Source organism: Bombina bombina, chromosome 2, assembly GCF_027579735.1.
Source record: "Bombina bombina isolate aBomBom1 chromosome 2, aBomBom1.pri, whole genome shotgun sequence".
Lineage (NCBI taxonomy): Eukaryota > Metazoa > Chordata > Amphibia > Anura > Bombinatoridae > Bombina > Bombina bombina.
In genome coordinates, this window is record NC_069500.1 from 76,685,094 (window position 1) to 76,711,133 (window position 26,040).

Consider the following 26,040-nt stretch of genomic DNA (forward strand, 5'->3'; position numbering starts at 1 on the left):
TAAACAACGCTGGTATTGAGAGTTCTCTGAAGGGCTGCGTTAGGCTCCAAAAAGGGAGCGTACAGGCATATTTACCGCCACTGCAACTCTCAATACCAGCAGTGCTTACGGACGCAGCCAGCTTCAAAAACGTGCTCGTGCACGATTCCCCGATAGGAAACAATGGGGCAGTTTGAGCTGAAAAAAAACCTAACACCTGCAAAAAAGCAGCGTTCAGCTCCTAACGCAGCCCCATTGTTTCCTATGGGGAAACACTCTCTACGTCTGCACCTAACACCCTAACATGTACCCCGAGTCTAAACACCCCTAGCCTTACACTTATTAACCCCTAATATGCCGCCCCCGCTATCGCTGACCCCTGCATATTATTTTTAACCCCTAATCTGCCGCTCCGTACACCGCCGCCACCTATGTTATCCCTATGTACCCCTAATCTGCTGCCCCTAACACCGCCGACCCCAATATTATATTTATTAAACCCTAATCTGCCGCCCCCAATGTCACCGCCACCTACCTACAATTATTAACCTCTAATCTGCCGACCGGACCTCACCGCTACTCTAATAAATGTATTAACCCCTAAAGCTAAGTCTAACTCTAACCCTAACACCCCCCTAAGTTAAATATAATTTTATTCTAACAAAATAAAATAATTCTTATCAAATAAATTAATCCTATTTAAAGCTAAATACTTACCTGTAAAATAAACCCTAATATAGCTACAATATAAATAATAATTATATTGTAGCTATTTTAGGATTAATATTTATTTTACAGGCAACTTTGTATTTATTTTAACCAGGTACAATAGCTATTAAATAGTTAAGAACTATTTAATAGCTACCTAGTTAAAAAAAAATACAAAATTACCTGTAAAATAAATCCTAACCTAAGTTACAATTAAACCTAACACTACACTATCAATAAATTAATTAAACAAACTACCTACAATTATCTACAATTAAATCAACTAAACTAAATTAAAAAAACCCCCACTAAATTACAAAAAATAAAAAAAGATTACAAGAATTTTAAACTAATTACACCTACTCTAAGCCCCCTAAAAAAATAACAAAGCCCCCCAAAATAAAAAAATGCCCTACCCTATTCTAAAATAAAAATTTAACAGCTCTTTTACCTTACCAGCCCTTAAAAGGGCCTTTTGCGGGGCATGCCCCAAAGAAAACAGCTCTTTTGCATTTAAATAAACATACAATACCCCCCCCCCCGAACATTACAACCCACCACCCACATACCCCTAATCTAACCCACCTAACACTAAGCTCCTGAAGATCTTCCTACCTTGTCTTCACCATGCCGGGTATCACCGATTCATCCAGAAGAGGATCCAAAGTCTTCCTCCTATCCGGCAAGAAGAGGTCCAGAAGAGGGTGCGAAGTCTTCATCCTATCCGGCAAGAAGAGGAGATCCAGACCGGCAAACATCTTCATCCAAGTGGCATCTTCTATCTTCTTCCATCCGGCGCGGAGCGGGACCATCTTGAAGCAGCCGACGCGGATCCATCCTCTTCTAACGACGTCCTAAGTCCGAATGAAGGTACCTTTAAATGACGTCATCCAAGATGGCGTCCCTCGAATTCCGATTGGCTGATAGGATTCTATCAGCCCATCAGAATTAAGGTAAGAAAAAATCTGATTGGCTGATTGAATCAGCCAATCAGATTCAAGTTCAATCGGATTGGCTGATCCAATCAGCCAATCAGATTGAGCTTGCATTCTATTGGCTGATCGGAACAGCCAATAGAATGCGAGCTCAATCTGATTGGCTGATTGGATCAGCCAATCCGATTGAACTTGAATCTGATTGGCTGATTCAATCAGCCAATCAGATTTTTCCTACCTTAATTCCGATTGGCTGATAGAATCCTATCAGCCAATCGGAATTCGAGGGACGCCATCTTGGATGACGTCATTTAAAGGAACCTTCATTCGGACTTAGGACGTCGTTAGAAGAGGATGGATCCGCGTCGGCTGCTTCAAGATGGTCCCGCTCCGCGCCGGATGGAAGAAGATAGAAGATGCCGCTTGGATGAAGATGTTTGCCGGTCCGGATCTCCTCTTCTTTCCGGATAGGATGAAGACTTCGGACCCTGTTCTGGACCTCTTCTTGCCGTATAGGAGGAAGACTTCGGACCCTCTTCTGGACGGATCGGTGATACCCGGCGTGGTGAAGACAAGGTAGGAAGATCTTCAGGGGCTTAGTGTTAGGTTTTTTAAGGGGGGTTTGGGTTAGATTAGGGGTATGTGGGTGGTGGGTTGTAATGTTGGGGGGGGTATTGTATGTTTATTTAAATCCAAAAGAGCTGTTTTCTTTGGGGCATGCCCCGCAAAAGGCCCTTTTAAGGGCTGGTAAGGTAAAAGAGCTGTTAAATTTTTATTTTAGAATAGGGTAGGGCATTTTTTTATTTTGGGGGGCTTTGTTATTTTTTTAGGGGGCTTAGAGTAGGTGTAATTAGTTTAAAATTCTTGTAATCTTTTTTTATTTTTTTGTAATTTAGTGTTTGGTTTTTTTGCAATTTAATTGTAGATAATTGTAAGTAGTTTGTTTAATTAATTTATTGATAGTGTAGTGTTAGGTTTAATTGTTACTTAGGTTAGGATTTATTTTAAAGGTAATTTTGTAATTATTTTAACTAGGTAGCTATTAAATAGTTCTTAACTATTTAATAGCTATTGTACCTGGTTAAAATAAATACAAAGTTGCCTGTAAAATAAATATTAATCCTAAAATAGCTACAATATAATTATTATTTATATTGTAGCTATATTAGGGTTTATTTTACAGGTAAGTATTTAGCTTTAAATAGGATTCATTTATTTAATAAGAATTATTTTATTTCATTAGAATAAAATTATATTTAACTTAGGGGGGTGTTAGGGTTAGAGTTAGACTTAGCTTTAGGGGTTTATACATTTATTAGAGTAGCGGTGAGGTCCGGTCAGCAGATTAGGGGTTAATAATTGTAGGTAGGTAGCGGCGACGTTGGGGGGGGCAGATTAGGGGGTAATAAATATTATGTAGGGGTCGGCGATGTTAGGGGCAGCAGATTAGGGGTACATAGGGATAATGTAGGTTGCGGCGGTGTGCGGTCGGCAGATTAGGGGTTAAAAAAAATTAATAGAATGGCGGCGATGTGGGGGGCCTCGGTTTAGGGGTACATAGGTAGTTTATGGGTGTTAGTGTACTTTAGAGCACAGTAGTTAAGAGCTTTATGAACTGGCGTTAGCCCAGAAAGCTCTTAACTCCTGGCTTTTTTCTGCGGCTGTAGTCTTGTCGTTAGATTTCTAACGCTCACTTCAGCCAAGACTCTAAATACCGGCGTTAGAAAGATCCCATTGAAAAGATAGGATACGCAATTGACATAAGGGGATCTGCGGTATGGAAAAGTTGCGGCTGGAAAGTGAGCGTTAGACCCTTTCCTAACTGACTCTAAATACCAGCGGGCGGCCAAAACCAGCGTTAGGATCCGCTAACGCTGGTTTATATGGCTAACGCAGAACTCTAAATCTAGGCGTAAGATTACAGAAAATAATAAAGAAAATGACCAAATTTTGCAAACGTTATACCTAATCCCTATGAAAATAAAAAAGGCCCCCCAAAATAAAAACACCCCCTTATCTAATAAACTACCAGTAGCCATAAACACTAAAAACCCTAAACTACCCATTGCCATGAAAAGGACATTTGTTGGGCATTGCCCTTAAAAGGGCATTCAGCTCTTTTACTGCCCACCCTATCTAAATAAAATAAAACCCAATATAATTTTTGTAAAATTTGGTAATTTTCTTTATTATTTTCTGTAATCTTAGATTTTTTTATTTTCTGTAATTGTAGCTTAAAGGGACAGTCTATTCCAGAATTTTGATTAGACTGTCCCTTTAATTTATACTTAGTTTATTTGTATTTTTAAAATAGTGTTAGTTTTTTTTAATTTAATAGTAACTTTATTTTTTTTGTAAATTAGGTAATTTGGTTCATTTAGGGGGTGTTAGGTTAGGGGGGTTAGGTTAGGGCTTAGGTTTATTGCGTTGTGGGCTTTGGGGGTTTAGGGGTTAATACTTTAATAGGTTTATTGTGTTGTGGGTTTTGGCGGTTTAGAGGTTAATACTTTAATAGGTTTATTGCGTTGTGGGCTTTGGCGGTTTAGGAGTTAATACTTTAATAGGTTTATTGCGTTGTGGGTTAATGGCGGAATAAGGGTTAATAGTTGTAATAGGTAGTTTGAGATGTTGGGGTTGGAAGATTTAGGGGTTTATAATTTAGTTATTACTTGCGGTGTGGGTTTGATGGCGGATATAGGGGTTAATACACTTTATTAGCTATTGCAGTTGACAGGTAGATAGACATTGCGCATGCGTTAGGTGTTAGTTTATTTTTGCAGGCATTTTTGGGAGTTACGGTGCTCCCATACGCAAGGCTTGTTACGGCTGCCTTTTATGGCGAGGTAAAATGGAGTAAGGTTTCTCCATTTTCGCCACATAAGTCCTTGCGCTGGATATTGGATACCGATTTACGATGCGGTCCCATGTTAGCCTATAGGAGTAAAAATTGCGGGCGACGGTGGAAATATACGTGCAGCATTTATATGCGGCGCTGTACAGGTGAAACTCGAAAAATTTGAATATTGTGCAAAAGTTCATTTATTTCACTAATGCAACTTAAAAGGTGAAACTAATATATGAGATAGACTCATTACATGCAAAGCAAGATAGTTCAAGCTGTGATTTGTCATAATTGTGATGATTATGGCTTACAGCTCATGAAAACCCCAAATCCACAATCTCAGAAAATTAGAATATTACATGCAATCAATAAAACAAGGATTGTACATACCTGTAGAACAATAATGGACCTCTGAGAAGTATAAGCATGCATACTGTATGGTTTGGGGCCCTTTTGCAGCAATTACTGCCTCAATGCGGCGTGGCATGGAAGCTATCAGCCTGTGGCACTGCTGAGGTGTTATGGAAGACCAGGATGCTTCAATAGTGGCCTTCAGCTCTTCTGCATTGTTCGGTCTCATGTCTCTCATCTTTCTCTTAGCAATACCCCAAAGATTCTCTATGGGGTTCAGGTCAGGCGAGTTTGCTGGCCAATTAAGCACAGTACTCCCACAGTCATTGAACCAGGATTTGGTGCTTTTGGCAGTGTGAGCAGGTGCCAAATCCTGCTGGAAAATGAAGTCAGCATCCCCATAGAGCTCGCCTGCGAAAGGAAGCATGAAGTGCTCCAAAATCTCCTGGTAGACGGCTGCATTGACCCTGGACTTAATGAAGCACAGTGGACCAACACCAGCAGATGACATGGCTCCCCAAATCAACACAGACTGTGGAAACTTCACACTGGACTTCAAGCATCTTGCAGTGTGTGCCTCTCCATTCTTCCTCCATACTCTGGGTCCTTGGTTTCCAAATGAGATGCAAAATTTGCTCTCATCAGAAAAGAGGACCACTGAGCAACAGACCAGGTCTGCTTTTCTTTAGCCCAGGTAAGGCGCTTCTGACGTTGTTTGTTGTTCAGGAGTGGCTTGACAAGAGGAATATGACATTTGAAGCCCATGTCCAGGATCCATCTGTGTGTGGTGGCTCTTGTGAAAGTCCCTAACACTTTTGAATGGCCTTTTCCTGACAATCCTCTCCAGGCTGCGGTCATCCCTGCTGCTTGTGCACCTTTTTCTTCCACACTTTTCCCTTCCACATAACGTTCTATTAATGTGCTTTGATACAGCACTTTAGGAACATCCAACTTCTTTTGCAATTACCTTTTGAGGCTTTCCCTCCTTATGGAGGGTGTCAATGATGGTTTTCTGCACAACTGTAAGGTCAGCAGTCTTTCCCATGATTGTGATTCCTACTGAACCAGACTGAGAGACCATTTAAAGGCTCAGGAACCCTTTGCAGGTGTTATGGCTTAATTAGCTGATTAGAGTGGGGCACTTTGAGCCTAGAATATTGCACCTTTTCACAATATTCTAATTTTCTGAGATTGTGGATTTGGGGTTTTCATGAGCTGTAAGCCACAATCATCACAATTATGACAAATCACGGTTTGAACTATCTTGCTTTGCATGTAATGAGTCCATCTCATATATTAGTTTTACCTTTTAAGTTGCATTAGTGAAATAAATGAACTTTTGCACAATATTCAAATTTTTCGAGTTTCACCTGTATATGGGATACCAAACCCGTGCAAAAACCAGCGTAGCCGGCTTTTCTGGGCGACGCCGCATATGTAATGGGGCCCCAGAGCTATAAACATCTGCGTTATTTAAAATGCTGGTGCACTGACAATATCTAGCACATGCACGTGCAGAGAAAAAAAAATGTTTGCGCTAAGACAGTGATAACTTTTGATAAAAGAATTTTTGCTAATACAGGTATATGTATATTTTAGATATTTTTCTATTCAAAGATGTAATTCATCTATGTGCATTTCAATTTTTACTGGAATGTCCCCTTTAAAGGGATACTGCACTAAAAATGTTCTATTATCCATATAAAAACAAAAACATTTAAACAGAACTTTTTTCTTTCATAATTCAGATAGAGCAAGCAATTTAAGCAACTTTCTTATTTACTCTTATTATTAATTTTTCTTTGTTCTCTTGCTATCTTTATTTTAAAAAGCAGGAATTTAAGCTTAAAAGCCGGCCCATTTTTGGTTTAGCACCTGGGTAGCGGATGCTGATTGGTGGCTAAATGTAGCAAACCAATTACCAAGCTCTAACCAGGTGCTGAACCAAAAATGGGCCAGCGCCTAACCTTACATTCCTGCTTTTTCTAATAAAGATAGCAAGAGAACAAAGAAAAATTGATAATAGGAGTAAATTAGAAAGTTGCTTAAAATTGCATGCTCTATCTGAATCATGAAAAATGTGGTTTAGTATCCCTTTAAAAATGTTGAAATTAGTAGGAAGTAGAATGTTCCTATAAGCCTATGAATATTTTTGGGAAGTTGGGAGTAATAGCAGGAAGTAGTGATTAGTATAATAATTTGCAGGGCACAGCTGTCAGTGCTTTATTAATTGTAAGTGAAATGTCAATCATTTTATATCAATAATAATAATTATACTACTACAAATAATAATTTCAGCATCCCTTAATGACGCTCATTCATATGAATGAAATTACTTGAGAGATAGTTGACAGATAGGTACTTAAAAGCAAAATCACTTTCCTAGAGAAAAAAGGTCTCTTTGCAGTATTTAGTCTTCCACACTTTTCACCTTATAAATCTTACTTGTTCTGCAGAAAGATTTGCTTATATATGTAAACTCTGCTACACTTTTTGCCACTTAAAGGGACAGTCTAGTCCCAAAAAAACTTTCTTGATTCAGATAGGGTATGTAAATTTAAACAATTTTCCAATTTACTTTTATCACCAGTTTTTCTTTGTTCTCTTGGTATTCTTAGTTGAAAGCTTAACCTAGGAGATTCATATGCTAATTTATTAGACCTTGAAGGCCGCCTCTTAAGAATGCATTTTAACAGGTTTTTCACCACTAGAGGGTGTTAGTTCATGTTTTTCATATAGATAACACTGTGCTCATGCACTAGAAGTTAACTGGGAGCCATCACTGATTGGCTAAACTGCAAGTCTGTCAAAAGAACTGAAATAAAGGGGCAGTCTGCAGAGGCTTAGATACAAGATAATCACAGAGGTAAAAAATATATAAATATAACAGTGTTGGTTATGCAAAACTGGGGAATGGGTAAAAAAGGGATTATCTATCTTTTAAAACAATAACAATTCTGGTGTAGACTGTCCCTTTAAAATTAACTGTTTATGATTCAGATAGAGGAATTTTAAATGTACTTCTATTATCTAATATGCTTTGTACTCTTTGTATCTTTTGCTGAAAAGCATACCTAGGTAGGCTAAAGAGCAGCAAAGCACCACTGGGAGCTAGCTGGTAATTGGGAAGTGCACTTACATGCTTCTTGCTATTGGCTCACCAGATGTGTTCAGCTACCTCCCAGTAGTGCATTGCTGCTCCTTTAACAAAGGATACCAAGAGAATTAGGAAAATTTGATAATAGAGGGAAGCTTAAGAGTTGTTGAAAATGATATACTTTGGGGCCGATTTATCAAGCTCCATATGGAGCTTGATGCCCCGGTTTTCGCACGAGCCTTCAGGCCCGCCGGAAACAGAAGTTATAAAGCAGCGGTCTAAAGACTGCTGCTCCATAACTTGCCCACCTGCTCTGAGGCCGCGGACATCAATCCGCCCGATCCTATACGATCGGGCTGATTGAAACACCCTGATAGCGGCCGCAAATTTATCCAGGGGGCGGCATTGCACCAGCAGTTCACAAGAACTGCTAGTGCAATGATAAATGCCGGCAGCGTATGGTGTCGGCATTTATCAATGTGCAGCGGACATGATGCGCTAAATTGTATCATGTCCGCTCGCTCTATGATAAATCTACCCCTTTGTCTGAATTATGGAAGACACATTTTGGTATTCATGTCCCTTTATCTTGGCACCTCCACTCCATTAAAATGAAAGCCTTGTACACATCTATCTCACGTCCTGATTTCCTATATTACGTTAAACTATTTATGAAACTTAAGGAGGATTGAAAAAAAAAATGTCTGCACTGCACAAATGACCAATTTCCAGATAAAAAAAGTACATCAAAAATATAAAAGTATGTTTTAATAAAATGTCTGATTCTATGTGTTGAAAAGTAATGATTGAGGATGTTAGCTTCAAAATAAAGTGGTTGAAGGCTTTAGCTATCTTGAATATTGAAATAAGCTACTGAGACAGTGGTAAACCTGTGGTTTTCTTTTTTTTTTTTAAAGCTGTTGTCAGTGCTATCCCTGTGCCCACTTTAGAAAGTGCCCAGTACCCAGGTATCCTTCCTTCACCAACATGTGGGTACCCACATCCACAGTTCACACTACGACCAGTACCATTCCCTACACTGTCAGTGGACAGAGGCTTTGGAACAAGTCGAAGTAAGTAATTGTATTACTAAAAATGTGTTAATTATGTAATAAATTCTAATTTCATATAACAACAGCAACTAGAGAAATATTAAATGATTTAAACTGTTTAAAAGAATTTGTACATGAAAAACTAGCAGAATATTTATGTTTGTATATAGCTGGTGAATTAATGTTCACTGGCTGAAAAGGAGAGTATATTGTGCCTTTAATATGTTCATTTAGTATCTGATGATATAGTGACTATATTTACTACTATAATATTTATTACTTTCAACACTGATTGCATAGAATGTTAATGTTCACCTGTTCACTCTATAGATGATGACACATGCACAAATTATAGCAAATAGGGCTGGATTGGACCCTGTAACTAAAATGAAGAAAATTCAGAAGGAAATAAGCTGATTTTATGTTTGCATATGTATCTTAGCATGATCACAAGCATTTTTAGCACCAGCAAGCTTACGCTTTGGGAGAGATGTGGTATGCTTACAGAGATATTTACATTTTGGATTTTCCTATCAGGAGCACAGTAGACTTGTCACAGTTGATCCTATCAGCCAGATAAAATGAGGCATTTTAATAGACCGGGGACTAACATTAATGTGTTTCCAATGACCCAATATAGCAGCAGGAGTTTATTAAACTGTTATTAAACTGTTTAAAAATAACTCATTTACCTTTACTTTGCCATTTAAGATAGCTGCTTTTGCCTACCATATCCACACCAATATTGCATATTTCAATACGTAAGTACTGGTTATAGAAAAGCTATGTAAATAAGAAGGTTTAGAAGGTTAGAAATGGATGGTGAAAAATAGAGATACTAAAATGTTTTTTTTCTATTGCTCTCTATGGGCCCGATGATCTAAAAAATCCTCACCAGTAGTTCTAGTTCCCTTTTTTGTCTCTAAGGGGTGTATACTGCATTTTTGGATGAGAAGGAGACGCATACATTACAAAAGTGCACAATTAAAATATATATATATATATTTTAAATCATACACAACAAATAATTGACCATTCATGCAAAAATAGATAAAACTCAATGTGAATTTGATCAGGCTGCTGTAATAGAGTCTCTACGAGAAATCCGGTACTGCATTTTGTGAGCAGGATGCCTAGGATCGAGCTTTGTTAAATACATTGGTGAAGGCGTGTCCTTGTACACATATTGCACTGTGCTAATCCTTATTAGTATGTGAGCAATACAGACTCATCTGATATACACAAATATATATTCTCTGTTATAAACTGTTTAAACAGTTTCAACTTAACCTTTTTTCATGGAAGAACATGTTTAATTGCTGGGGGTTTTTTTTGCATGAATGGTAGAGAATTTTTCAGTTTAATGACTCTTTAATTTGATGTACCTTCAGTCATTCATAATACAATATTTTCCTCATTTACTTTTCAGATCCTTTTATGACCTGAATATTTACTCAGTATATCAGTATTATTATTTGCTTTGCATTTTGTAAGGTTTTACCTATCATGAACATATCAAATGCCCGACACTTTTATTTATTTATCCAAATGATACATTAAAATACATTAATTAAGTAATGAAAAAAAATAGGAATCACATGTAGTTTTGTTTGAATTACAGTTTTTCAAAGCCTACAAACAAACAGACATATATGTAGTAAGAAGTGACAGCGATTTTTGTTATTGGGTATTTAATGATTAAGGTGTGTGAGAATTTCTGAGTACAGAGAACTCATCAAAGCAACAAGCACTCAGGAGATGATTTAACAAATTCATGTCGGCTCTGTTATGACATATTATGCCTTCAAAGTAGAATACTTCAAAGCATTGGAACATAATATTATACAGCTGAAGAAACAAACAGAACCACAAACATTTCTAAGCAGACTGGAACAAATTGCTTTTCCAAAAGAAAACCAGTCCTTTTGATAGAACTTGTTAATATATTGTACAAGGTAACAACCCTACAAAAACAATAAAACTGTAAAAATGTACGGAATCTTTTTGACGGTTATGTTCCTTTTAATTGTTTTTCAAACTTTCTTACGGAGCCATTGTTGGGAATGTCAATCCGATGACAATATTGTGGTTGTCAAAATCTAGTAGCTATAGTCAGAATGGGGTAGCAATAATGTTGCCAGCACGACTGTTCTTGAAGGGTTATCATCTTCCATTAACCCTTTAGATGCCAAAGAGAGTCCCAGCATATATATCCCAGCCATTATCTTTGACTATGACATTGTTCTAGCACGAGCTTGAGTTACTACATATTTTGCAATCTTCTTCCGCAGCATAGCCTCCAGATACTGTTATTAGCTACATACTTTATATTCAGTTTAGTATATACAGATGTCTTCCTACTCGGGAGGTGCCATTCTTTGGTCATTCCAAAAGCCAATGGGAGAGAAAAAGGAATCAGTTCTTCCCTAAATTATGCTGTCATCTGCTTGAATGATTCACATTCTGTTTGTTACAGATGGATATAGGTGAAAGGTATAAATTGTTCTAATATAATTTAATCCAACCTTTTGCTACATAAGTAGCTTGAACTGTTAAGAAGTCCCCCTGAATATACTCTAAATTCTGCCAAGCTTCAAATATAAAATATTAAAATCCACGAAGTTAACAATCAGAAGTGTCATTATTTTGTCACTCAATTAGTGGAATGCAAGTTCTCATTGGCATCTTTTCTGGTACTAGAATATTTCTACAAAATGAATGCTGATGTTCAAACAGTGAATATAAAATTTGAAAATTACTTTTGAACATTTATTGCAATAGCCTTAAAGGGACAGTTTACTCAAAAGTTTTCTCCCCTTTAATTTGTTCCCAATGATCCACTTTACCTGCTGGAGTGTATTAAATTGTTTACAAGTAGATCCTTTACCCTTATATTGGCATTTGAAATAGTTGATTTAGCATGTGGTATCCCCACCTATTCTGAAAGTTTGTGGCCGCAGGTCCCAGCTATAGATAAGCTTTGTAAACACAGCCAGCAGAAGAAATTATACTCCCAGTGAGATATAGCAGAGATGAGGTAATAAAATGTTGATTTTCCATTGTTCTCTCCAAGTACTGGTGATTGTTTTATGGACAGATATAAGATTAAGAAACATGTTTATGTGCACAATGTGATACAGTAATGAGATCTGATTATACCTACAAGCTCAACCCATTTTATTAGGTTGTGGCTTCAAAACACAAAATCAGAGCTTTAATATTCACAAATAAACCTTAAAAAGCTAATTTTCATACATTTTTTACTCTGCAGTTGGTAAAAAAAAGCAATTGTAAACACATTAAGGGAAAACTATTTTACAGTATACTGTCCCTTTAAATTGATGTCTATGAGAAAAAAAAGCAGTTGAATATTTATATGAAAATATTCAAACATTAATTTTAATATTTGAGAATTCCATTTCATTAATGGAAATGTGAGTATCCCCACACAAAAACAAGTATAGAATAACCCAGACGTTCAGCATTTGTTACTGTTTTTAATAAATGTGCCAACATTTTCTCATATCCCTATTAGCCATCACATTTATAAATGAAATAATAATTAAATGGACTTTGAAAATGCATTTGGTAGATATGCTTTTTATATGCTTGATCCACTTATATCTATTTGTTTTGCTTTATGTTAATTGGATATTTATCACACAATGTAAGTGGTTTACTATTAAAATGTACCCTTTGTATTAAATAGCATTAATCTGTATTTTGTTTGTTTTTTAAATCAGTGTAAGTTTGTTGTATCTGGGACATTAATGAATAGTATTAGATTTTACATGTGCTTTTAAAAAATGTGCTTATTATTGATTTCCTTTCAAATAAAACAAAAACTAATCTACACCTTATAGAATAGCAACAGGAAATCAACTAAAAATGTTTGTTATAAATTTGATCTGTTTTGAAAATGTTACCAATTATAAATTATGGATTTTTTTATGTATCATATGCATCCTCAAGAGACATATTTTTATTTTTTAACTTAATTTATATAAAACACAAAAATAAAATTTAATCAATTGCCATTTGAGCTAAAATAAATTCTCATTGTGTTAAATGCAATGTAATATATTGTATGATATATTTTTAGTGGGGATATAAAAATAATGTTTTATAAATCTGTAGTGCAGTCATTATAGTGTTATAGGTAATTTGAGCAAAACTTTTCATATTTACATTTAAAAATGGCTTTGTCTATAATTGTGTAGCAATTAATTTACACATTTCAATACATGTTACAAAGTATTAGCGCTGTGGAATCTGTTGGCGCTCTTCAAATAACTAATAATGATAATAATAATAAGGTATTAAGAGGTGATATAGACTGAGATAATTATAAATACAAGTTTTATTTTATTTTAGTTTTGTTAGTTTATGTAATTTTCCCTTGCCATTAAGTATACATTATGTATGGAGTTTTTTATATTTTGTTCTGTATTATACTTTAGAGGTGAGCTGTCAAATAATTTATCATTTTCATTTGATTAAAGGGACAGTTTACTCAAAATTTTTCTCCCCTTTAATTTGTTCCCAATGATCCACTTTACCTGCTGGAGTGTATTAAATTGTTTACAAGTAGCTCCTTTACCCATATATTGACATTTGAAATTGTTAATTTAGCATGTGGTATCCCCACCTATTCTGAAAGTTTGTGGCCGCGCGTACCAGCTATAGATAAGCTTTGTAAACACAGCCAGCAGAAGAAATTACACTCCCAGTGTGATAAAGCAGAGATAAGGTAATAAAATGTTGATTTGCCATTGTTCTCTCAAAGTATTGAGGATTGTTTTAAGGACAGATATAAGATAAAGAAGCAGGTATATGTGCACAATGTGATACAGTAATGAGATCTGATTATACCTACAAGCTCAACCTATTTTATTAGGCTGTGGCTTCAAAACACAAAATCAGAGCTTTAATATACAGAAATAAACCTTAAAAAGCAAATTTTCATAAATTTTTTACTCTGCAGTTGGTAAAAAAAGCAATTGTAAACACATTAAGGGAAAAACTATTTTACAGTATACTGTCCCTTTAAGTTAATGTATCAGCAGTGTAAAAATAAAATGTTCTTTTTTTCTTAGGGCATTTTAGACAAATCAATCTTTTTTTTTACTATGCTTTTTACCCCCCCCCCCCCAAGGGGTTTAAATACGAAGATGGTCAGTTGTAGTGCTCCCATGCTGGTTCTGTGCAGGATAAGCCATTGATTGGTAGATACATATGTATGCAGTTTTTATTGGCTTATTCACCCTGTCCTCTTTAAGAGTATCAACGCATTTCACCTAAGTGTGCTGTTTTAGCAGTAAATACTCCCTTTACACAGTGTATCAAAAAAGAGCATTTTATTTTTACATTTTCATATGACTTTTTTGCTTAAACATATACAATTTAGTTTATTTAACTACATTTAATTGCATTTAATATATTTAGAGGAGTCAAGAACATCTAAATACTAATTATATACAAAATGTTTCAGTGTAATGAGTGACCTACTTTCTCTTAATTCTTCTTCTAGCGGTGAGCGAGTGTCCAACTACTCAACAGTCATCTATGTTACCACACTCACAACAAGAACATTCCACTAGTGAAGATGCTCCAAGTCGAACAATTCCAACTGCATGTGTACGGCCAACACATCCACTCCGCAGTTTTGCCAATCCTTTGTTACCCCCGCCCATGACCGCGATGGAGCCAAAAGTTCCTTATACGTCACTTTTGTCTCAAACAGGTAACCCATTATATTTCAGATATTTCCCAGCTCAATAATTACAGGTTTAATAATCCATTTAGGTATTATTTTTTATTTTTATCAATGTACATTTTATTAGTGTGCACCCACAGAATGTTATTATTTGTATATTTAATTAAGGCTATTTTTTACTACAACATTCATAATAGCCGTTATTTCTATTTATCAAATAAATTAAAGAAACTCAGCAACTAAAATAAGACACAAAATGTCAAATATTTGGTATAGTGGTAACCATAGAGCAGTTAATATTATTATGCTCTGTTGACAAATTGTCTGCAGTATCTGTATTTGCACAGTTCCAGCCCACTGAGGTTAACATTTTGACTGCAGAAAACTCATCAGAAGAAGATGTGGCTATACAAATGGGAAGTCAGCTGGTGTTGGCATTTACTTAGTCCAAAGAGGCCAAAAGTCTTTAGCTACTAGGGAGTTTGCTCGGTCTTGGTCTGCTTATGTTTTTATCTGTCTCAGCGAGCGACAATAACACTGAGAAATAGGAGAAGGGTCTGTGCTATTGCTTAGTCTCCTCACAGCAAATGAAGACGCTTATATAGGTCAAATACATTTCTAGAACAGGTCAGATTAAATTAAAAAACAGACACCTTATTTATGAAATACTAGGGAAAACTTTGTGCATTCTTTTTTTTTTTTATTTTTTTTTTATTGAGGCAAATAATAATACAGTACAGAACATTACAACCACAAACATATGCCCTTAGCCCGTAAGGACATTTATCCAAAGTATACATCTCTTCCATTACATTAAGCATAACAAACCATACGTAAAATCATTAATGGGATCTTACATTTAGAAAAACGCTAGGTATTGAAGAGCTAATAGTCAAAAATATTGCATAGAGTATAGTAATTCCTATGTGGTCAAAGGGAACATAACAGCTTTCCTCAGGTTTTTTAGGTCTATAACATATAGGACTCTTTTTGGGTCCTCAGGTCTATAGATAGATACATTTTCAAATTAACATAAAGGGACACCCTCAGGCCCTGGGGTCTATAAATGACCAAATAAATATAGAACTTTCAATTATATTACATATTGGGCCATATCAAGGCCCTGGACTATAACCCTCATCTTAAACCAAAAGGACCACATTTGGGTCTCTGACAACTGGAAAAAAGCTTATCGTAAGAGAGTGGGACTAACATGAAACCAAATAGGGGAGGGAATATCATTAGCCGCTGCCTTGTCACATCTTTAAGTACAATAAGAGGGAGGTTTTTAATGGAATCTGTGTTCCTATGTTTAATAATTAAACTACTACTAAGGGGAAACCCCTTAGGGGGGGAAAACCGGTGCCAGCCAATCAGGTAGTAAATAACAGTTTACATATCTTAAGAATTAATAAACATAGAGAGTTGATAGCAATGACCCTGTAATAAAAACAAAACTAGATCGCCAAACATATAAGTTCCACCCAAATAATAGCCGGTAGTGGTGCATTTAAGGCCGTATTTATCCAAAAGTACACTGTATCACCTACCTAGGGGCATGGGCCCTATACCCCCAGGCCGGAGGCAAAATGCTGATCCTCTCAATAAACCTTAGTGTAATCTAGCTAGTATAGTATGGCTAAGGGAGAGTATTATAGTATAAATGGTTTGACTGGATTAGGACTATGAAGCAAGGTAGAACGGATTAACTAGGGCAACTACCACATGATTGCTTCAGGTGGGGTGAAAAATACATACAGAGAGGTATAGCAGTCCAATATAAAGTGCACCATCACCTTCACTCAATGGGTCAACAATATGGGTGAACAAACTTTGCACAATTTTGAACAGAGCACATATAAGTGAATATGAGTGAGAGCACACAGAAAGAGCAACAGAACAGCTGCATGTGTCTCCATTAAAGAGTAGAAAAAAAAATATGTAACGCGCGGCCAGTCAGATTCAGCAGCAATTCAGAGAGCGCTAGTGTCAAGCCTAAACAACTCTATCTTCAGGGGGTGAGTGTAGTGGGGACATTAGATCAGAACCCTAATGCACACTTCTATCAGTAGAACAAAATAATAAAATCCAGAACCTGTACCACGTGAGTGATAAACATGCATGCTGTGTTTATGGAGTTATATCATTTAACATGTCGCAGCAACATAAATGGAAACAGGATATAAACTTTTAAGGTGCGAACTGACATACCAATGGTACACCTGTCACTGTAATATTGACAGAGAGAAAACATTGGAGTGCAATGGGTGTTATAACATGACCATGGTAAGCTAGAGAGCAAAACAAGTGCTATACTATAAATGCGTTCATAAAAACTATGAACCAGAGTGTCTCTCAAATACTCTGGGAATAAAGTGAACATGTTACTTCTCCTAATGTCCAGTACACAATATATATCCTACACCCACTAACTAGTAGCAATGGGCCACTTAGGACACCCAGCATACCCCCAAAAGCAAATACAAATACATGCGTAGCTCAGATGGCATAACAAAGCAATATGTGTTACTATGTAAAGATATAGTCTAATATATTGGGGTTTGAGCATATAAAATATAAGGGTAGTCACATCTGTACCTACCAACAGATAGCGGAGGTCTTAATATAACTTGTACAATGATAAAGGCTGTAGTAAATAGAAGTGCACAAATATAAATACATTCACACACTTAAAAGTAAGATAAAAATTTGGATAATTTAGCCCTTCATAGCAAACTTTGCTTCTCTATATAGCAAATAGTAACTTCACTACATTAGTAGATATCAGCTGGTTATATTCTGAGAAGATCATCAGTATAGATGACACTATATAGACCCCTATATGTAACCTGAGCATTCAATGTCCCAGGGATTGTAGTGTCAATATCTAGTATTGTGTAAGCATAAACATAAGCATTTCGGCAGGAGTTAAGACCAAAGAACTTTGAAAACAAAAAACAAAAAAAACAAAAGACAAAAACAGAGATAGGGCATCTGCATATTTATAAACTAGTATGTGCAGTCTCTGTAGAATAAATGTATAAGGGTTCCCATGCTGATAGAGGATTTCACCATGCTTGTTTTGTTTAGACTGAGTCTTGTAATCGGGTGCTACTCTAGAGCTTGAGGTAAAAAACATCTAACTAGTAAAGGCATCGTTGACAGTAGTAAGCTTAGATAGTTCAAGCAACCGGCAGCAAGGATCAGGTACAGTCAGAAATGTCCTTACCCGATGCCATATCTGTATTGTGACAATGATTGTGACTTATATAGTATCACACCTCCACAAGCTGCCCATTTTAGCGTAGAGACCACATTATGTTTCTGAATCGCAGAACCGGAACAATACTGGAGAACACAGTCCAGGTGCATGGGGATTTCTGGCAGCGGCAAGTATAAGTCATCTTGCCCGCCGGGCCTCAGAATCAGCTGCCTTCCAGCTTGTTTCAGGCTACCTCCGTCGTCCCTCCGCCTTCTCTGAGCCTGGCCAACCTCTATCTGGAAATCGCAAGGTATCGCACTGTCTCTAGGCCCAGTAACAATATTGACATCCATATGATCCGAGGTGACTGCTGCTCCTCCGTCCTCTCTCACGCATGTTTCCCTCAGCTCCGGAGTATGGTTCTGGTACAGAGGTGTATAGCCATTCAATTTTTGCACATCCAGTACCCACTCCGCTTGGCCACCAAAGCTTGTCCCCTTTTTGTCTTCCACCATAGCGATCCTCTTATCGGCAGGTACAATGCAAGGCACCCCCTGGGAAGGAGTGCTAAGCTGTAATTCGGCGCCATCTTGGGATATGTGGCGCACATTTATTTTCTCACGCCATTCCAAAAGCGCTAAATGTAAGTTCAGTATATGATCCCCTAGTAAATTACAGAGTCTGTCTTCAAGTAACTCTGTCATTGTTGCCTTGAAAAAGGTATTCCACCACAAAGCTCTATATCAAGGGTATCGTCTTCTATCACAGCCTAGCTATCGCTGTCTCCTAATCAGTTCAGACAGCGTTCAGGCTCACATATATAAAGTGCCTTCTCCGCTTGTTTAGAAGTATGGTATGCTTTCCCAACTGGAGATCTGGATCTATGTTGACACTAATGTTGAGAATAATCCCCAAAGAGGCTCAATTTTCAGTATTAAAGCTCAATAATCAAATATAGAGCCAGGAGCTCACTGAATGTGCTGCTAGTCTCTTCGATGGCTGGCTCCGCCCCCCAACTTTGTGCATTCTTATAGTATGTATTGCACAAAATATATAACATTCATTTCTCTTAAAGGGATATGAAACCCAACTTATTTTCTTTTGTGATTCAAACAAAGCATACAATTTAAATAATAAAAACAAAATCCAATTTACTTCTATTATCAAATTTGCTTTGTTCAAATGTTTTTGTTTGTTGAAGAGATGCCTCAGTGGTTGTCTAAAGTTCTGCCCTCTAGTGCTCTTGCATAAGAGTAACATTCTTGGAAAACTACTGCCATACAGAGCTCCAGACGTTGACGCTCCTGAATTTACATTCCTGCTTTCAACAAAAGATACCAAAAGAACAAAGAAAATTTGATAATAGTAAATTTGAAAGTTGTTTGAAATTGCATGCTCTATCTGAGTCAAAATACATTTTTTGGATTTCATGTCCCTTTAGATTTAGATTTCTTTTTGATATTATAATATAGCCAACAGAAAACTATGTTTTCTAATAACTTTTATTTCCACCTCTCTATACATACAAGATTTGAGTTTTTCCCTGCGTATAATATTCTTTACTAGCGGCTGAGCTGTCATTTTGTATAATAATCATAAACACGGTCATATAAGTGATTGGTTTAGTCGCCTTTCAAGTTAAATTGAAAATGCTTGATGAAGTGTTAAGCTTACAAATTTTAGATCTGAAATAAATTCAATACATTTTCTTTACAAGTGAAAATTCCCTTAAGCTGCTGAACTAATCTGCTACATTTGAAGTAAACCAGGTTTAAGAGAAGTTAATGTGGAAAAAAATGTCCTTCTTGATATTGCATATTTTAGCATCAAATATTTAGAATAGTTTTATCTATCGTGTTTGAGACATATACAAATGTTTGTTAGTAAAATGATATGTTTAATAAAACTAAACTACCTTTATGTTATTACATTGTTGAATTGTAAGTTGCATTTACTGCATAAAATAAATTATTTATATTTAGCGGTTTATATGAACGTAACCAATTAATATTAAGTGCTGAACTGCAAAAGCTCTGCTTACAAAATATTATTTTCTTCAGTTAAAAAGTGAAAAGAAATACATAAATGTTTTAAAAACAATATTAAACTATGATTTTGCAAATCAAGGGCAGTCAAGGCATGCATCCTTTGAAACCCCAATCAAGCATGTTTATCTTATCTTATTTAATTACGGTCAGACGTTAGTAAGCTCTTGTAATGATAACAAAATAATGTGTAGCATTTATCTAGGTGAGAGAGGTTACAGCATACTTAGTTATACAGTATATACTCCAGCCTTTATGAGGTTTGGGGGACACATAATTTTAGAGATATTATACAACAAATGCAGGACGTTTAATGTATCTTTAACAACTGGAATTGCACAATACATTTTCACAGTTAGCCAGGTGGACATTTTGGTAGAGATGAACTTAAGCAGCCTCTTTATTTGCTTAATGGTTATTGTTCTCACATGTAGTTTAACTTATCTTAAAGGGCCAGTCTAAACCAAAATTGTTATTGTTTAAAAAGATAGATAACGCCTTTACTACCCATTCCCCATCTTTGCAAAACCAACATTGTTATATTAATATACTTTATAACATTTAAACCTCTAAATTTCAGACTGTTTGTAAGCCACTACAGACAGCCTCTTATCACATGCTTTTTATTAGCTTTTGACAGCAGGAAACTGCTAGTTCATGTGGGCCATATAGATAACATTGTGCTCATGCCTGTGGAATGTGGCTGACAGCACTAATTGGCTAAAATGCAAGTTAATAAATAATAAATAAATAGACATGTGATCAGGGGCTGTCAAAAGAATCTTAGATACAAGGTAATCACAGAGGTAAAAAGTATATTAATATTCCTGCGTTGGTTATAACTCAAAAGTGGAAAGTGCTTGCTGATTGGTGGGTACATTTAGCCACCAATCAGCAAGCGGCTTACATTCCTGCTTTTTAAAATAAAGATACCAAGAGAACAAAGAAAAATTGATAATAGGAGTTAATTAGAAAGTTGTGTAAAATTGCATGTTCTGTCTGAATCATGAAAGAAAAAAATTGGGTTCAGTGTCCCTTTTTTTGCTGTGCCTTGTACATTGCTCTATTGATACTCAAAGTATTAATTTATATGGCAATTTTTAATGTGGCTACTACATGCTATTTAATGGTGACTAACTGATAAAACCTTAAAGGAAAAAGTAGTTATGTTTCCATGTCAGGGAAGCTCACATTTTAAACAGTCTTCTGAGATTTTATTGGTAATACTAAACAGCAAATTTGTATAGAGGAGCGTCGTTAGTTTTGCATACTGAAGAATATATTTGAAGAAATTGTAGCATTTTGTATCTCTCCCTCTGTGCATTGTATATTAAAGAGGTTTATGGGAGTTAAGGAATGTAACAGACTGAAATATATGCTTAAAATGAAAATGAGTCTACCTTTTATACATATTGTGAGGTTGATCCTTTCAGGATAAAAACTGGACCCACAGGGCTGAAGTATGAAGGTTAAAAATCTGATTAAATATCTTCTTTTACAGAAGGATGAGTAGTTTTGTGTGTTGAATATTAAATATCCTGTGTTCAAAGCTGGTTTCTGGTTCTGAGGCAGAAATAATACACAATTCTACAATACAGGAGTTAAAGGAACATCTAACACATTTTTTCTTTCATGATAGAACATACAATTTTAAACTTTCCAATTTCCTTCTGTTACCAAATGTTCTTATTATCCTTTGTTGAAGGAGCAGCAAAGCATTACTGGGAGCTAGCTGAACACATAAGGTGAACAAATGACAAGAGGCTTTTATGTACAGCCACCAATCAGCAACTTGTTCCCAGTAGTTTGTTGCTGCTCCTTAATATACCTGGTTAAACATTTCAGCAAAGGATACCAAGAGAAGGAAGTAAATTAGATATTAGAAGTAAAAAGTGGAGGCTTATATTTTATATTTAGATATTTTAATAACCCAGGAACAGCTCAATATAAAGGGGTAGTTTATCATCAATGTTTTTAGGTTATCATGACAGCAGAATGGTTTCTGTAATGTTTTGTGTTTAATATTACATTTTAACTTGAAAGTTTACTCAACGTTATTCCATGTTTGGCATTAGATATAAACTGATGTATCAGCCCATCTATATACCAATGTTCAGTCTTGAAACATCATCAAATAAAAGTACACTTCATAAATATATCATGTATATATATATATATACACTTGATTTAATCAGAAATGGCAAGTGGAATTCAGAGTCATCTTGTAATGTAACTTGTGTTGCATTTAGTTTTTACTGTTTAAAGAGAAATATTACTTATATGCTAAAACACTTTAAAGTGATGCAGCAGAACTATAAAAAAAACCAGAAAAGAAAATATCATGTTAACATCTTTATGTAAAAAGGATGAACATGTCTCTGTTATTCAGATTTACTGTCATCTGCATGGTGAAAACAAGAAACACAATCAGTGTCATCCGTGCTGAGTCCACACTTTGCTTTAGTGTGATCGTGTGGCATTTCACTGTCATCTTCAAGATTTCCTAGTAAACCTCCTTAAAGTGAGGATAGATGCACCCTCCCTTGCAAGTCCCAGGACTTGCATCTGATATAGGACTAGATTACGAGTGGCACGCCAACTGTTGTGTGCAAGCAAAAAGGGGTTTATTGTAGTAGCACGTGTATTACAGGTTGAAAGTAAATGCATTCGCTTGAGCGCAATTGAATTTAACACGCAGAGGGATAGTGCGATTTCAGACATCTGGTTAACTGTTACGCAAGACAAAAAGTTGCACAAAAAACATAAAAAATACTTTGTACAGTACAGTTACACTTATAATAGCACTTTCTAATAAAAATTATTAAAAAAAAAATATTAAAAAAAAAGACAGCAAAAGGCTTTAACATAGAGATACATACATATCTACATCTAAATATGTATGAATATATTTATGTATGAATGAATATATATATATATATATATATATATATATATATATATATGTGTGTTTATATGTGTGTACATATGCATTTATGTATTTATATGTGTATATAAAAATAGAAAACTGGGATCCAGCACTCACTTGCAGAGTACAACTACCGGGGTGCACTTCAAAAGTATTGCATACTTTTCATGTAGAGAAGAGGCACACACAGGTCTTAGTAAGCATAAAATTTATTGATTCATAAATTTCAGTCAACATTTCGGTCCTCACAGGGACCTTTGGCAAGACTGTTCTCCGTGTAAGACTGAACGTAGCAGTCAGCGGCTACGTTCAGTCTTACATGGAGAACAGTCTTGACAAAGGTCCCTGTGAGGACCAAAACGTTGACTGAATTTATGAATCTATAACATTTATGCTTACTAAGACCTGTGTGTGCCTTTTCTCTACATGAAACATAGAGTGCACCCAGGCAATTCAACAAACAGTGAGTGCTTGGATCCCAAAACCATATATATATATATATATATATATATATATATATATACACACATACAATATATATATATGCATTAGAGACCTTTACAGTCAAGTAGCTGAACATATGTAATATCATATATATGAAATATTTATATTTAATTAAATATGTAACTGTGAATGTACTGTAAATATTTCACATCTCAATGTTCTTCACATAGGGGAATATGTTAAAAGTATTTAAAAAAATATTCCTATATATATCTGTAAATATCTATACCTATAAGCATAGGGCAGCAGAATTTAAAGAGGGAAGTGCATTTTGAGGGGTTGTTCTATGCCTTCACCCTCCTATACTTTTATATAAAGCGTTTAATTTATTAAATGTGTGACGAATCAAGCAGCAGATTTCTCGGGGCCTACCGCAGCACAAAATACACCACTGGTTCAGAATTCTGCACACCCTTACAGTGTTTTTGCTCAAGTAAAGGTACAGTATACACCGTAAGATGTTTACAATTTTTACATTTTTTAACTCATTATTTACTTTGCCCCTTTTCATGTAATTTAGATTTGAAAATTAAGTTGATTTTTTTAATTCTCAGAACTTGAAATGCACCAACCTATTAATTCTAACCCTGTTACATAGCTATCTCTAATTGGATTTAGCAGATAGCAACGGCAAAGCAATGCATTTTACACAAAGTTTATGGGCCCCATTTATTAAGCTGTAAATACAGCTTCAGAGCCAAATGAAATGATTGACAACCCCATCTTTGAAGCTGCCCACTCACCACAATGCCGGACGGATGAGGTTCCTGAGAGCGAACCGTGTCCATCTGGCAAATGATAAATGGAGCCCTGTGACCGTGGTTAGCCTTGTTGTCTGAAGACCGAATAGGCTCCTCCAGATAAAGAAAATAGTGGGAGTTTAAAAGGTATTACAGTAAACAATGACAATTTGTTTTAAAATGTTTAAACTTGGCTGGTATGTTATTCTATAACAACATAACAGAAATATCTTGTAATTACAAGATGTTTACTGTCCTTTTAACTTATAATATAGTAAAAAACAACCTGATTTGTGTAACTAGTGATAAACACTGTGTATTGATATTCATATCAGACACATTTCACCTGAGTGCTTTATTAATGGCAAGTAGAATGCACTTTTAGCATATTTGTTCATTTACTTGTATCCTCATTATTTTTATTACTCCTAAGAAATATGCTGTACGTGTTTAGAATATAATTTAGAAATCCTTTATTACATCCCAGTTGCAGTGTACACGTCTGGCTTTTGATTAGCAAAAGCAACATAATATTTATAAACTAAGGGTTTGAAACATGAAACATGAAGTGCTATTGGCTATTTTTTAATGTTTTATTTAGTAAATATATTCTATAGTAATCAAACAACTCCATTGCTTGTGTATTAGCAACAAACACCTATCTGTACCAGTCAGCATCTCCGAAAACTGAACTCAATCAGCAGCAGGTTGTAGCACTTCATGTATTTTCTCTATCACTAGAACAATATCTTTTGGAAATTTTCACAATTACAGAGGAAGCAGGGTTCTTCTTTAAAGGGATATGAAACTGTCTGTTTCATTGTTGTAATAACAAATGCACTAAGCAGTGGACTGTACTTAAAAGAAACTATTGCAATATATATTATTCATAGTTTAAAATGGATTTTACATTTTATTTCCTTTTTTAAACTTAATTTGTGCTGTGTTCATAACTTCCTGTCACAGCCCTCCAATCAAGAAATTTATAACTTGATGCCATAAATCTTCTAGAGTAACATGAGCTGGTTTTGTATTAAGTGAATATTATATAAACAGTCAGATTTCCCCATGCTCAGAACAGGCAGAATGTAACCTAAGTTGGCAAGATGTATGTTCCCTTATCAAGCTGCAGGCAGTGGTTACACTGATAACTCCAAAGTGCTAATTTTGCTAGAAAATAATTTTTTTTTACACAATCTGTTTCTTTGTATGTTTACTTTGATTTAAAAGATTTGTTTTACCTAAAGGAGCACTGTTTAACCCCTTAACGACCGAGGACGTGCAGGGTACGTCCTCAAAAAAAAGGCAGTTAACGCCTGAGAACGTACCCTGCACGTCCTCGGTGTGGAAAGCAGCTGGAAGCGATCCCGCTCGCTTCCAGCTGCTTTCCGGTTATTGCAGTGATGCCTCGATATGGAGGCATCCTGCAATAACCTTTTTAAGCCATCCGGTGCAGAGAGAGCCACTCTGTGGCCCTCTCTGCACAGGAGATCGGTGGCTCAATGCGTTGGTGGGTGGGAGCCGGACCGGGAGGCGGGTGGCGGCCATCGATGGCCCTGGTGATGTGCAGGGGGGGCGGGATCGTGGGCGGGGATGGCCGGGGGCGCGCACACGGGAGGGCGGGGGCGGGCGCGTGCACGGGGAGGGAGCGGGTGGGAACCGCTACGCTACAGAAAAGGCATTAATAAAAAATGTTAATCAAACGTTAAAAAATGGCTAAAAAGTTTAAAAAAAAAAACGATCAGCAAGGTGGTGGGGGTTTGTCTGTGTGGAGGGGAAGCTACACTACAGAAAAAAACCAAACAAACAAAAATAAAGCTCTTTTTTTTTGCAAACTGGGTACTGGCAGACAGCTGCCAGTACCCAAGATGGCCCCCAATGAGGCAGAGGGGAGGGTTAGAGAGCGGTTTTGGGGGGGATCAGGGAGGTTGGGGGCTAAGGGG

The 26,040-nt window shown here is 36.2% G+C and overlaps 1 protein-coding gene across 1 annotated transcript in view; it reads left to right on the forward strand.

Annotated features, from left to right (window-relative positions):
• The window catches only part of DCC (DCC netrin 1 receptor), a 980,012-nt gene that overhangs the window by 925,501 nt on the left and 28,471 nt on the right, over positions 1 to 26,040 (forward strand). The window contains exons 26-28 of the mRNA XM_053701117.1: positions 8,830 to 8,989; positions 9,455 to 9,456; positions 14,495 to 14,707. Coding sequence (XP_053557092.1) covers positions 8,830 to 8,989; positions 9,455 to 9,456; positions 14,495 to 14,707 — 375 coding nt within the window. The remainder of the gene's footprint in view (positions 1 to 8,829; positions 8,990 to 9,454; positions 9,457 to 14,494; positions 14,708 to 26,040) is intronic.